The following is a 14,411-nucleotide window of genomic DNA, read 5'->3' on the forward strand; positions in this document are numbered from 1 at the left end:
TAGAATTTTCAATAGCCAAATTATGTTGAAGAGATGAAAAGATTAATAATTATGCACATCTTATGCAAATTGCACTCTTCCACTATTCACAGTGGCATATACAAATTTAATGCTGTATTTATCAGCAAGGAGAAACTAAAGTGGTGCTGCAGGATAAGATTTGGCATTACAGAAGAATTCATTAGCAGATAGATCTATAAACAAATAAAATCAAAACTAAATAAAGTGAAAGGTGGGAGCACTGTGTGTCTCTTAGGACAAAATGCTATAGTACAAGGCTCAAATACAAATTTAAGAAGTGCTTAAAATGCCCCCAAGCCTAGTAGGAGTTAATCTTCCAAGCAGAACAGGTCATACTAAATATAATCCAAAAGAAAGGCTATATAAGAAGCAAGCATCAGATGACCAGAAAGAGAGAGATGAGTATAAAATATAAATAACTGAATGAAACTAGTATAAGTTTTTATTACAAAAAGAAGGTGGGGTCCACCAGAGGGTCCTGGTTTACATTTTGGGGCACTTTAGCATGTAGTGATCCTTGTTTCAAAGTGGCCGCCTATATATATGTAGCAACAAGTTCATTTTGGAAATCGAACATAAAAGCAACTCTTTAACTTCTTCCTTCAACCTAGAGACCACCAGCATCAACTGTATTCGGCCATGCCCCTCTCTTCTGTGGCTCCAAAACCAGAAAATGAGTGCCCAGAATCGGCCACAGATCCAACAACTAGGATGGAAGCCTCTACGACAGCTTATCTTGCTTACCCCATGCAGAAGAACTCACAGTTCTTACAAAGGACTTTATACCCCATAACTATAAAGGTTCTCTCTCTCTCTCTCTCTCTCATGCACGCACGCACACACAAGCTCTATCAATAGAGCTTCTCCACATTAAGGAACCATATAGTTTCTAGTACTATGCACTAGAACATATAATCATTCTGAATATTCTGCTTGCCTTTCAGTTTGAAGAAGTTGTTTACAAGGTCAACTGTGAAAGGAAAGGAAGCTGTGGAGGAACATCAACCACTAAAGAGAAAACAATACTCAACGGAGTAACAGGCATGGTTAATCCAGGGGAGCTACTGGCAATGCTCGGCCCCTCAGGAAGCGGCAAAACCACCCTCCTCACAGCTCTCGGAGGCCGCCTTTCCGGAAGCTTGTCAGGGAAGATCACTTACAACAGTCAGCCACTGTCAGGCCCAATCAAACGTCGGACAGGATTTGTTGCACAGGATGATGTTCTATATCAACATCTCAATGTCTTTGAAACTCTTCTATTTACTGCACTGCTGAGACTACCCAAAAGCCTGACCAGAGAAGAGAAAGTAGAGCACGTGGAGCATGTTATAGCAGAGCTTGGGTTAACCAAGTGCCGGAACAGCATGATAGGAGGGCCACTTTTCAGAGGAATATCAGGTGGAGAGAAGAAGAGGGTGAGCATAGGTCAAGAAATGTTGATTAACCCGAGTTTACTGCTGTTAGATGAGCCAACTTCAGGGCTTGATTCAACAGCAGCTCACCGCATCATAAAGACACTCAAAGGGTTAGCTAGTGGAGGTCGAACTGTCATAACCACTATTCATCAGCCCTCTAGCCGTCTCTACTACATGTTCGACAAAGTAGTTTTGCTCTCTGATGGTGCTCCGATTTACTATGGCCTCACATCAGTTGCCTTGGAGTATTTCTCTTCCATTGGGTTCTCAACATCCATCACAGTCAATCCTGCTGATCTCTTGCTTGATCTTGCTAACGGTAATTGAGAATTTCGACATTCTAAAGCATGTACTTTATATAGTTTAGCAGTAAAAAGTACTAAAAGTTCAAACATTTCACTTCATTCCTTTCTTACCAAAAGATAGAATGTCACTTAGTGTACTTAGTGTGTTTGTCAATATTAAAATCATAGTGGGATAAGATGCCCCACCCTCACAATATTCCACACACGTTTTTCTAATATTTTTTAATAGTGGAGTTTAACAGCTGCTAACAGGAAATTCTCTCTAAACATGATATCTTCTTTCAGGAATTGGACCTGATGCCCAACATGATGCCGAGGACAGTGAAAACCCACTACAAGATCCAAAATCTGTGAGGGAATTTCTTGCAACTTCTTATGACAAGAACATCTCTACAAGGCTGAAAAGCGAGCTCTGTAGTTCAGAAATTAGCAGCTACAATAACAAAGAGGCATTTACAAGTAACTATCTCCAATCATCTCCTTAATATTTTGGGAGCTTGTTACATACTTCTTATACTGTCAATATTAATACAATATGCTTGAAGTAATGTCACTCAGTACACTTTATGTACGATGTAGGAAATCGAGGGAATTCTGAGAAATGGTGTACAACTTGGTGGAATCAATTTAAGATCCTCCTTATAAGGGGACTAAGGGAGCGGCGATTTGAAGCCTTCAACAAGTTAAGAATATTCCAAGTCGTGAGTATGGCAATACTTGGAGGGCTTTTATGGTGGCAGACTCCATCTGCTCACATTGATGACCGTGTAAGCATTCCCACAAAAAATATCATGATAGATAAATCCTCATATACATACATCATACAAGCAAACACCCTTAAAAATTGTGGCAGTTTTGACCAAAACTTAGATCAGCATTCACTATAACTCAAGTAAAGGTGTTAAGCATTCACGTAACTAGAACAAAAACAATTGTCGCACTAATAAGAGAGTGTCTTGCAATGTGCAGATAGCTATGCTATTCTTTTTCTCGGTATTTTGGGGCTTCTACCCCCTCTACAATGCTGTTTTCACCTTCCCTCAAGAAAGAAGGATGCTGATCAAGGAGAGGTCATCGGGTATGTACCGCTTCTCCGCCTACTTTCTAGCCAGAACAGTGGGGGATCTGCCAATGGAACTCGCCCTCCCAACAGCCTTCACACTCATCTTCTACTGGATGGGAGGCCTCAAACCAGACCCATCCACCTTCATCCTCTCCCTGCTGGTTGTCCTCTTGAGCGTCCTCGTGGCGCAGAGCCTTGGCCTGGCCTTCGGGGCCATACTAATGGACGTCAAACAAGCCGCGACTCTAGCCTCAGTAACAACCCTAGTGTTCCTAATAGCCGGAGGCTACTATGTGAAGCAGATCCCCCCATTCATAGAATGGCTAAAGTATCTAAGCTTCAGCTACTACTCCTACAAGCTTCTCCTAGGCGTTCACTACAACGAGAACGACTACTACGAATGCTCAAAGGGGGTCTACTGCCGAGTTTCAGATCATCCTGCCATTAAAGCAGTAGGTTTAAGCCATTTATGGATGGACATATCCGTCATGGTTCTAATGCTAATATTTTACCGATTACTTGCATATATCGCTGTGCACAGGGTGCATTGAAGCGATCTCGGATCTGCCTGGAAAGGAGCTTCGACGGTTTCAATTTTTTCTAATTTAACCGTGAAAATAATTTTGGGTAGGCGATGCGAATATATATAACTAGAAAATTTTATGTAGCCGTTCTATTTCTGCGGAATTATGAGTATTTTTGTTTAGCATTCATTCACAGAGAAGATATGGAATGTGAAAACGGAAGCACAATCGAGATGAAAGTTAAGCAGTAAACAAGAAGACAAACCTCGACAATTGAATTTTTGCTGATCATTAGAATGTTTTAGGCATTTGAATCGATAAAACTGTTCTGCATTAGCTGTCTGGAGCTGGAGAGAGAGAGACGACGACACAATTTTTGCTTTCGCGGCTTATTAACAGCAGACTAACAAATTTCTTCTTAAGAAACACAACTAATTTTTGTTTAATTCAACGAATTAATTAAGTAGGATATCGACTTATATAGGGAGTAGTATATTTCGAGCTCGATAATTTTATCGAACTGATGGTGCTCAATTTGTTCAAATTCATAAACATGTTCGTGAGCATGTAAGCAAACCTTCATTTGATATCTTCTATGGAGACAAAAATGAGTCTTTTAAGAGCATATTTTGCATTTGTTTATAGTGTATCTTGATTTAAAAATATTTCCAAAATATATTGTTGACTTTGAACTCAAAATGAAGTACCACACGAGTGGAGCCGAGTGCAAGTTCGTCAATTAGGCACCTTCTTCCCAAAGTAAAATGAAAATGAAATATATCTATTAAAGTGTTTCGTATCATTAATATGCAACATAAAATTAAATTGGGTGGAATTCTATAATTCTTCTTAGAGCTCTAATTTAAGATAAATTTAGACCAAAGTTTATTTTTTAAAATATATGATTAATTTAAGATTTTTACCTTGTTTTTTCGTTCTCAAGTCCTAATTTTGATCGAGTATCATATTTCAAGATTTTATAAAATTAATATTAATAAAAAATGAATTTTAGTTAGAAATCAATTTTGATAGCGGCGGTGAAAGAGAAGTAGAAATAACATAGAAACGCGCAGAAATCCGGCAACCGTGAGCTCGGCACTAACCAAATCCCCAATTATGGAGGACGGGGGTGGCGGAGGGTTCCGATCAAGCAAGAAGGACAAAGACGGCGAAGTCGACTACAAGACCAAGGCCGGAACGGCGTGGTCCCATAACTTCCTCAACCAGAAGCCGTGGCACCCGCTCTCCTACCCTAACCAGCGCCGCAAATGGATCGCCGAGCAAACTCACTCTCAGAATCAGCGCCGCGCCGAGGAGGTCGCGCGCGAGGTGCGCACTACTTTCCCTGATTCATTCTCTGTATCGAATTTCTTGTTGTTGAAAATTAGGTATATTTTTCTCTCTAGAATTGGGAAATAATGGAATTGGAAGTGGTAAGTGTGTTATGCTCTATTTGATTGTATTTCCGTTTAGCTATTCAGCTCCAATGGAATTTCAGTTTGTTCTGCTCACTAGTTTTTGGATTTTGCAGCTATTGTATGTGTTCTTCATTCAGTCAGCTCCGTTTCTTATTTCTTTTTTGTTTTCCTTTTTAGATTTTGATACTTAAGATTTATAATGCTGATATATTATGCCTTTTGTTTCCAAGATTTTTGCTTATTTATGTTTCTTTCCTGTTTCCAGTATGCACAACAGCAGGATTTTCTTCGGCAGACTGCGCTTCTTTCACATAAGGAAAAAGAAAAGGTAATGCTTAGTAGTGTAGGAGGGAAATGATTTCCTATAACCACAACTTTCGAAAGGGAAAATGAGTCATGGAAGTTTTGGCAAATGAACAGACACACATACATCTAGTTTAAAGAACAATATAAATATTAGATTTTCGTTATATGATCTGACTTGCTAGTTGCCACTTTACACTTCGTATTCGTTCTTGTGCTTTTATGCAATAATGCATTTAGTCTTTTTTTCATATATAGAAGCAAATTCTTTAGATAATTGCTTGGATTTTCATTTTTCTTGTAACCTTGTTACAATCAGTTGGAAATGATGCAAGCTGTAAGCTTTTTATATGTAAAACCTCCTGGTTACAATGCGGAAAGTGCTAAAGCTGCTGAGATTGCTGATGAGAAAAGGAAGCTAGAGCAATCTCTTGAAGAGGCCTCGTCTTCCATGTAATAGTCTTTACTTAATCAGTTTGTTTATATTGTATGTAGATCTGTGAGGTGTATTGTTTTATTTTCATACTATTTTTTTTTTCTTATAGGGAAGGTGGGCTGTGTTTTGTTTCTTTTATTAACTATTATGTTGTCTGTTACTTTTATAGGAAGATGGAAAATGAACCTTCTGCAGGGGAGAAAAAGAAACCAGTGCCAAAAGATGTTTTTGGTCGTAAATTACCTACTGAAGAACAATTTGAGGTCCTCAAAAATGCTCCAAAGTACGTGTGAATATTTTCTTCTTTAAAGATTGTGTGGCAGACATGTTTTGTTATTAAGCTGTTTCAAAGTGTTGCTTAATTCTGGAGGCATTTTTCTTAGGTGACCTTTTCTTTTCGGCTATGCTTTGGGCTATGGCTGGGAATGACATGAGGTTCTGACTTTTGAGGATATATAGGATGACTTGATTACCTTTTCTCTCTTTTCAGGTTAGATACTGGTGTTGCTGGCCGGGCAAAACCATTTGGAGTTGAAATTCGCAATGTGAAATGTCTTAGATGTGGGAACTATGGCCATCAAAGTGGTGACCGTGAATGTCCATTAAAGGATGCAATAATGCCTAATGAGGAAAGTCGATTAAAACGGGATGACCCTTTAACAGCCATTTTAGCTCAAACTGATGTTGGTGAGGTAATTATCGAATATACCATGTATCTTGTAGCTGTGTACTGTATAAGATTGAACTCAGTTAGCTGCTGATTAGAACCATTCTCTGCTATAGCTTGATATATATTGCCGCAATAGTGGCATTTGATGTTTCATATCCATGTCAGATGATAAATAAATGTCGAATTGCCATTTCAAATATTGGATAGAACATGTGAATATTGTGAAGGAGATGTGACAGAGAGAAACAGTATTGGGGATTTGAGATTTTTTTGGAAGTTCATGGAATGCTGAACTACTTTGTGAGGATACAGCTACCGATTTGGATATAGAATACGATTGAGGATTCTGTGAAGCTTAAAAAAACCTGATTCGTTCATTACATAAAATTTTATGGCACATGTTTTTCATTGTTGATGAATCACTACTAGTACCAACAGCAGCTAGGGGAAAGGTACAGAATTATACAGAAAAAAGAATGAGGACTTATTTTTCCTTAGGGTAGGATAGGGTGGGTGGGGTTAGATAGTAATGGGAGCAGATAGATGTTTTGGGTCGAGAAAATTTGTTCATGCATATGGGCGAGTACGCCTCGCTGCACCACCCTTAGACTGAAGAGAATGCTGACCAAGGCATCCCAATTATATACAAATGATGCTGGATAATAATTTTGGACACTGGAAAAATCTAGAATCATGTTAATGCAAATGCTGTGTTTATTCAAATGAGATGTATTTTTATCATTACTTTCTTCTCTCTCTTGCAGCCTTTAAAATGGGAGCTGAAGCAGCAGCCCGGAATGAGCCCTCCTCGTGGAGGTTTCAATCCTGACGATCCCAATCAGCAGATAGTTGCCGAAGACATATTTGATGAGTACGGAGGTGAAAGCTATACACCTTGGAGCATAAAAGTCAATGTGTCGTCAGTCTTGAGATTCTGAAAGTGTAATCTTCTTTTTATCTTTGTTTGCAGGATTTCTAAGTGAAGTCAACATACCAGAGTTGCTAACCAACTTCTCTACAACAAAGAAAAAGATGAAGAAGAAGAAGAAGAAGAAGAAAAAGAAGTCAGACAAGAGCAAGAATACGAACACTAGACGATCTCCTTCACCAGATGAAGAAACAAGACACAATGAAGGGAGTGAATCATCGTCTGGAGATGAGAGGAGGGAAAAAGTAAAGAGAAGTCATAAGAGGAAGAAAGAGGAAGAAATACGGGACAGTGAAGGGAGAACATCATCATTTGTCAACGAGAGGAGGGGAAGAGTAAATAAAAGACATGAGGGGAAGAAGAAGAAGAAGCTAGAGCAATCCGAGTCAAGTCCACCCGAAAGTTCAGATAGCAATAGGCATCGGAGAAGGGGAACCAGACACAAGCATCGGCATTCAAGCTCCTACGAGGCATCTGACTCTGATGATCGGGGACGTAGACGCCATCGCCATCGGCACAGTCGGCATAGTCATCGGCATCAACGCTGACATCATTCCGTTTCTGAATCAGATTGGTCAAATTTCCTACACTGAATATAGCGGTGAAATGGATGTGTTACAGATGCTGCAGAAGTAAAGCAATTGAAAAATGTTGAGGTTGTGTAGTCTGAACACAGATGCATTAGTTTTATTTACCAGCATATATCATTGGAATCCATTTCAACAGGTATTGCAATTTTGGACTTAATAGTAAATTCCTGAGGTACTTAATATTCAGTTTCCAATTTTATGATTTTTTAACGAGAATAAACTTCCAATTTGAGAAGACAAAATAAACTCTATCACTGTTTCATTGTTTAAAACAGTTTGAAGTTTGTATAAATAATAGATTTTTTTTTATTTACATTGCATTTTAGTACATTCAGTCATGGAGTATATATTTTGACAACGTTAATTTTTTTGCATACGTGTGACTTACACGACATGAAACAGTGGTGCAACTTTTTTTACCAATAAAACTTTTTATATCAATATAAAATAATGAAATATCTTGTTGTAACTCGTGTAGACAAAAAGTTAATATTGCCTATTAGTATGCATTGAATCTGTATAGTTTACCGCTGGCTAACGGAGGTCTCGCTGTGATATGTTTCTGTTTTAGGCTCTAATTGTTATATTAGGTCTAATTCGTCATCTATGTTCCTATTTATATAGAAGTAGGGCACATAACTTTTTAATATGAAAACAATCAGAATACAATCAGTTCTCCGTTTTCTGTCCGTGGACGTAGCCAGCACAACATTGGTGAACCACATAAATTATGTGTTTCTTTATGATGCTATTTCTCTCGATTACACAATTACTCTATTCCGTCACAACAGTCAAAAATGAAAAGAATTCATATTTTTAAGTGGCGGGAAGCATGAAACAATTTTTGTAATGCTATTATTATAAATTTTAAATTATAATTAAAAATGAATGAATATTTTAATAAAAAATAAACTAAACTAGAGTCGATACTCTACACTTATTACAAGCACGTTGGGGACGCAAAATATTTACTTCTGAATTTTCAGTGTCGCTATCCTTCACATCATTCATTGACAGTTGACACCATCACAAACCAATATCTTTCCTCATAAATACATCATCTCATTTCGTTGATTATCAAAAATAACAAATTTAAAATTGTTAGCGACGGAGAGAAAGGAGAAGTCGTAGTCTCATACCTCATGGGAGAAGAGGGCAAGAAAGAGGCGGAAAAAGGCGGCGGCCCCAGCCACCGCCGCGCCGAGGAGGTGATCGATCACTTTTGTCTTTTTTTTCCCCTTTTCCATTGCATGTTGTATAACTGTTGAAAATCGGAAGTGTTGAGTGTAATGCTCAATTTGACTAATTTGGGGACTGCATGTTATCGATCATGATTACTATGCTCATTTCTCCCACCTTTTTCAGTCTGGCTAAAGTTGTTCAACTCTATTGCAAATATTTGTTTCTTGTGTTTTGCAGGGTGCACGAGGTCATGGAATTAATGCGCAGAAAGGGCAAGAAGAGGTGATTTCCTATATCCCACGACTTTGAACAAGGGAAAATAATTGGATCTGTTGATGTTTTTTTTGGATATCTTTTAATTGCTATTTAAATTGTGTTGATGTTGATATTTGTACCAATTCTAGTTCTAAGTATTAAGCGGTGTTAAAATTTCATAATTCTTGTCCCACATCGACTTGGTAACGATCCTAGCTCACCTATATAAGTATGGATAACCCTTCCCCTTATGAGGCCTTTTAAGGAGTGAGTGACCCATTTCTAATATGGTATCAGAGCGGGCCCAAGTCGATGATGGATGTTATCTCTTCTCTTGCCTACCCACGCGATGGAAGTCCGATGTGTCATTCCGGCCCACACGTGAGGGGGCGCGATAAAATTCATAATTCTTATCTCACATCGACTTGGTAACGATCCTAGCTCACCTATATAAGTGTGGATAACCCTCCCCCTTATGAGCCATTTTAAGGGGTGAGTGACCCATTTCTAATAAGTGGGACGTTTTTTTTGGGAATGTGATTTTAAAAAAAATATTAAAAGAGTTAAGTAAAGATAGAGGAAATTATGACACATAATAAAACAAGTGGGAGAATAAAGCAAGAGAGAAGAAATGAATAATTTTTTGTTAAAAAAATGAAATGACTCATTTTAGGTGGGACACCGAAATGGGAAAGTGAGTCACTTTTGGTGGGACGTAGGGGAGTGCTATATATTTTAGTTATACTTATAGGTAATAACAACTTGACAATGGGTGGATGACACATACTTTTTCTTTCTTGGCCATTTTGCAACATTATATTATGATCAAATAATCTCATATCTAAGTTATAATCCTATCACTTAGTTTGGAATTTATAGATGTTTACATAAACCTAATATTTCTTACAATGTTTGTTTGTTTTGGAAATGCAACTTAATTATATAGGTTATGTTTATCTCCAAAAAGTTACATTTGTTATTATTTTCACAAATTTAAGCTTGTGGACGATTTTCTCTATATACCTATTTAAAAAGAAAAAATATGCCCTACACAATATATGTAATCACAGGTGCATGTGTAGCATTAGTATATGAAAACATAATAATCCTAAAACGTAGATATTATTCAAGTATAAAAGATGTTATTAAAATTTATGCAAAATTTGATGGTTTTTTCCTCATATAGTACTACTTGTATTCTTGAGTTGTTTATAATTCATATTGCTACCAATAAGTATACACGTACACTATATTATTTGATTGGACTAGTAATGGATTTATCGTACGTAGAAATAGATAATGTCTTGCACCACGCGGGTGGAATACTGATGTCTCAGATATTTTGGGTGTGAGCAGGTTAATTGGACGTGGAAGAGAAAGCCGTTGCAAGGATTTAGCCATTCGATCTCCCTTTCTTACCGGAAGAAAGTGTTTGATGACATCAGGTCGGTTTTGACCTGTGTCGGTGGCGAGAAACTACTGCAACGATTTTCAGATGGCTGCTTTGGCCATCTTATGCGTTTCGTCGGGGGAGTCAGTTGCAGCAAAGCTCTGCATGAGATGATTAGCCGTGAAATCACATTTCCCAAAGCCAAAGGAGATGAGTTGTGGTTCCACGTTGGTGAAACCAACATCCGGTTTGCAATTGCAGAGTATGCACTCGTGACCGGACTACATTTTGGATCATCCACTTTTGATCCACTAGGGAGTCATGAGATCCCACCGGAAGGGCTTTTTATGCGATTATGGAAGGGCCGTCCTATCACCGCGAATCATCTTTGGGGCCTGTTTAATTTGCAGCATCTGAGTATGTCACCGGAGGACTATTTGAAGGTGGCTCATGTCCTGGCCATGCATCTGATGGCATTGGGGTATGACCAGTCTAAGAGGATCGAGCCATGGGTGTGGGTTTTGGTTGAGGATCTCGATCAGTGGAATAGTTTTCCTTGGGGCGCCTACACGTACCAGGCGCTCGTGCACTTTGTTAGCATCCTGCCTACAAAGAGGGGAAACATAAAACACCGACTACGATATTTTGTTTCTGGGCCGGTATGGGCCCTACAGGTATACAATCCTTGTGTTTATTGCCTTTTCAACTTTATTGATTCTTTTTTACTCGAGTTGGCTCGCCTTATTTTACAGATTTGGGCTTATGAGGCTATACCATGTCTACCAAATTTGTGTGCTTCGTTCACCAGGGAGGTCCGTGTGCCCCGATGTCTTAAGTGGTCATTCCTTATAAGGGGAAAAAGGTTGCACAAACATATTTTGGACAGTAAGGTATCACTATCATGCTTTTAGAGTTTTTTAGAAATTTGGGACAGAGATGAAACCAAATTAAGATTGATTACTAGAGAGATTCCCCACTAAATTAACTTGTGTAAAATTAGTAAGTTTTATAAAAGTGTGCAACATATTTTATTAGAAATATTTTTGTTGATTAAATTGTGCATGTCTAGATTATATGACACAAATTTATTTTGTCCAGCTTGTTTGTCATGTGACACTGGAGCCAACAGCCGACGAGCGATTGCAGCCATATTGGCTGAGCTTGCAAACTCAGCAGCCACTCGGCGTTCGTTACCCTTCCCCACGGACCCGGCAGCGGCAAGTAGTGGCGCCTCCGCCTCGTGTCGTAGGAGCTGTAAAGCGGGCCAGGGTTCCCGTCTTGTATAACTATTTAACTTCAACAGATGATGCTTCAGCTAGTTCGTCGCTGCCAGAACCACGACATGCTGCTCCTCTGGAGCCTGTCGAGGTCCCTGACACCGATGGTAGCGTGCACAGCACTCCGCAGCCATCCGAACGTCCCAGCCGCAGGCTGAACCGCACACCACGACGCCCACAGAGATGTCCTCAAGCATTGGACGAGGCTCGCTTTGTGGATCAAGTTTCCGGTAAGGTGGTAGATCATCTGGTCCAGCTTCTCGTTCCCCAGATGAAGCAGTGGATAAATGACCGGTTTGATCAGGTTCGAATTGATTATTCAATATTTTAGTTTTCCATTCTATCACCATTTGTTGCAATTCTTTGCTAGTGTTGCTTAAAATTGTGAACACAATCTCAAAGTTTACTTCATTAACACTAAAACTAACTAGAACACTTGTGCTTTTTTTATGAAGGTTGGTTAATTTTTTTCACTTTTATTATCCAAAGTTACTTCTAATAAAGTGAGACACTTTTTAATAATTCAACTAACATTCTCTTCTCAATAACCTTGAGCAATAAAATTGGGACATTTAAAATAGAATTGGAGGAGTACATTGTAACTCTTTATTTTTCATACAAGAAGCAATTTTTTGAGTGGCCTTACTAAATTATCATTTTATGTGACGGTGATCAGATGGAAAAACCTCAAGGTTGCAACGCAAAAAGTGCTAAAGCTGATGCTGAGATTGCCGTCAAGAATAAAAAGAAGAAGAAATCCTTTGGTGGGGGATCATCTTCAATGTAATTCTTGCACTATTGCTTTTGTTCATAGTAGGGTATGATGATCTCTGAGGTTAGTTAGGATTTGGGTTAAATGCTGTCAACTTTTTTTTTATGATTCTTTCCAGGTTAGACACTGGTGTAGCTGGCGACGGAATATCAAGTTCTAATCAAGAGGATTCCGTGATGCCTAGTGAGAGAAGTCGAGAAAAACGCGATGTCCCCATTCGGCCTCATAGCTATGCTAACAAGGTAATGCATAGCAATTATTTATGATGAAAGGAATATGATTTCACCACAAAAAAATAACGGATAAGGACATTTTTTAATTCCGTTAAGGACACTATTTAATGTTGTTAAATATATCAAATGCGCTTTAAAAAGCGTCCTTATTCGTAGCGTGCCAAATAATTAGAGACGCATGTATTCAATGCGTCACTAATTTAAGCACGCTTTATTTTGCGTCTCAAATGTGGGCTATTTGTTAAATTTTCCAACGCAAATGATTGCGTCCATAATTTTGCGTCTTTATATGATATATTTGTTGTAGTGTTTGATGATTTTTGCCAATGTTAGTAATTTATTCACATATAAAAGCTGTATACTGAGATGGAAGTTAATTGAACATATCATGTGGATACTGTGAAGATGTTGTTGAACTTTGTCCAAGTGAATGCAAATGCTTTTTTATTCAAAATAATTTTTATTTTTAACTCCTCTTTCTTGCCCTTGATGCAGCCAGTAAAGTCTGAGATGAAGCAGAATCCAGGTGAAAACTATATGCCTTATATTGCAACTCAATCCTTACATATCATGGAACTATTTCATGAATTTGTACTTTTCTAGTTGAAGCCAACCCTTATTCAAGCAAGACGATGACGACAAAGAGGTTGAAAACGAAGAAGTGTCCTACGTCCAACGAAGAAACAAGTGATGGTGATGTTAACGAGGGGAGCAAATCACCTTCTGGCGACGAGAGGAGGAGGAAGAAGAAGAAGAGGAGCAAGAAACGGAAGCAGAAGTATTGGCAGTCGAGTTCGGCCGAAAGCTCAAGTAGTGACGGTGATCGGAGGAGGAGAAATAGACGCAAGTGTCGTCGGGAAAGTTCCTCCGAGTCGTCCGATTTCGGCCGTCGATCCAGTCGGCGGCACCATCGTTCCCGTCAGAGCCACCATCGCCACGATCGACATCACGCCGATTGATCAGCCTCTTTCAGTGATGTAGGTGTTATGTTTTGAACTATGCATTAGCAGAGTTGAGAGTAATTTCTTTATGCATGGAATTTCTAGGTAACTTAATTTTGAGCCTTACTAAATGTTTGATATTTTGTGGCTACTTAATTTTGAGATGCATTACCCTAAACCTAAACTCTAGCATTACCTTGATGAAGTTGATGTTTTATGGCTGCTTGGTTTTTAGATATATTACCTAATTAGGCTTGTGATTAAGGTTGTAATTTGCGACTTTATGTGGTCTTTAGTTCAATTCCTATGTTTTTAATCATTGGTTAATCCAAACAAGAAACACAAATGCCCCCTCCAGGTTGCAGATGTCCTTATACTCCTCTAAAAAATTAAAGAATCCATGCTAAAAGGTTAATTGGAGAAAGAAAAACGTATGAAAGAGAATAAAACAAGACGGAAAAAAGAAGGTGAAAAATAAGAGAAAGTAGTTTGAGACGGTATGAAATTGAATAGAATGCACTAGAATGAGACCTAGTAAGTAGTACTCCCTCCGCCGCTACTAAGAAGACACACTTCCTTATTAGTGAGTCCCGAATAAGATGTTACATTTATATTTTTTAATAAAGTAATTTTTTTCTCTAATTAATACACTAAATTAGTTTTCTCTTTTTAATTAAAATATCAGACT

General features: G+C 38.4%; 3 protein-coding genes across 5 annotated transcripts; all 3 read left to right on the plus strand.

Moving 5' to 3' along the window:
• Nucleotides 1–581: 581 nt before the first annotated feature.
• On the plus strand, nucleotides 582–3,517 carry LOC121770955 (ABC transporter G family member 14-like). The gene is made up of 5 exons (XM_042167732.1): nucleotides 582–822; nucleotides 966–1,755; nucleotides 2,027–2,200; nucleotides 2,321–2,508; nucleotides 2,711–3,517. Exons 1-5 carry the CDS (start codon nucleotides 661–663, stop codon nucleotides 3,353–3,355), a joined length of 1,959 nt encoding a protein of 652 aa, XP_042023666.1. The 5' UTR covers nucleotides 582–660; the 3' UTR covers nucleotides 3,356–3,517.
• A 917-nt stretch (nucleotides 3,518–4,434) lies between these two features.
• Nucleotides 4,435–7,853, plus strand: LOC121770956 (uncharacterized zinc finger CCHC domain-containing protein At4g19190-like). The gene is made up of 7 exons (XM_042167733.1): nucleotides 4,435–4,657; nucleotides 5,012–5,074; nucleotides 5,369–5,502; nucleotides 5,655–5,768; nucleotides 5,976–6,177; nucleotides 6,920–7,034; nucleotides 7,126–7,853. Exons 1-7 carry the CDS (start codon nucleotides 4,445–4,447, stop codon nucleotides 7,629–7,631), a joined length of 1,347 nt encoding a protein of 448 aa, XP_042023667.1. The 5' UTR covers nucleotides 4,435–4,444; the 3' UTR covers nucleotides 7,632–7,853.
• Nucleotides 7,854–8,706: 853 nt separating this feature from the next.
• LOC121770986 lies at nucleotides 8,707–13,928 on the plus strand. Of its 3 annotated transcripts, XM_042167779.1 has the most exons (9): nucleotides 8,710–8,881; nucleotides 9,093–9,137; nucleotides 10,467–11,174; nucleotides 11,253–11,390; nucleotides 11,599–12,081; nucleotides 12,454–12,560; nucleotides 12,668–12,791; nucleotides 13,278–13,308; nucleotides 13,386–13,928. In XM_042167779.1, exons 1-9 carry the CDS (start codon nucleotides 8,816–8,818, stop codon nucleotides 13,739–13,741), a joined length of 2,058 nt encoding a protein of 685 aa, XP_042023713.1. In that variant the 5' UTR covers nucleotides 8,710–8,815; the 3' UTR covers nucleotides 13,742–13,928. The 3 variants fall into 3 exon arrangements, with proteins under 3 accessions (XP_042023711.1, XP_042023710.1, XP_042023713.1); XM_042167777.1 differs by having other exon boundaries at nucleotides 8,707–8,881; nucleotides 10,467–11,390; nucleotides 13,392–13,928; XM_042167776.1 differs by having other exon boundaries at nucleotides 8,709–8,881; nucleotides 10,467–11,390.
• Nucleotides 13,929–14,411: the final 483 nt, after the last annotated feature.

The sequence above is a fragment of the Salvia splendens genome, chromosome 16, assembly GCF_004379255.2.
Source record: "Salvia splendens isolate huo1 chromosome 16, SspV2, whole genome shotgun sequence".
Classification (NCBI taxonomy): Eukaryota; Viridiplantae; Streptophyta; class Magnoliopsida; order Lamiales; family Lamiaceae; genus Salvia; species Salvia splendens.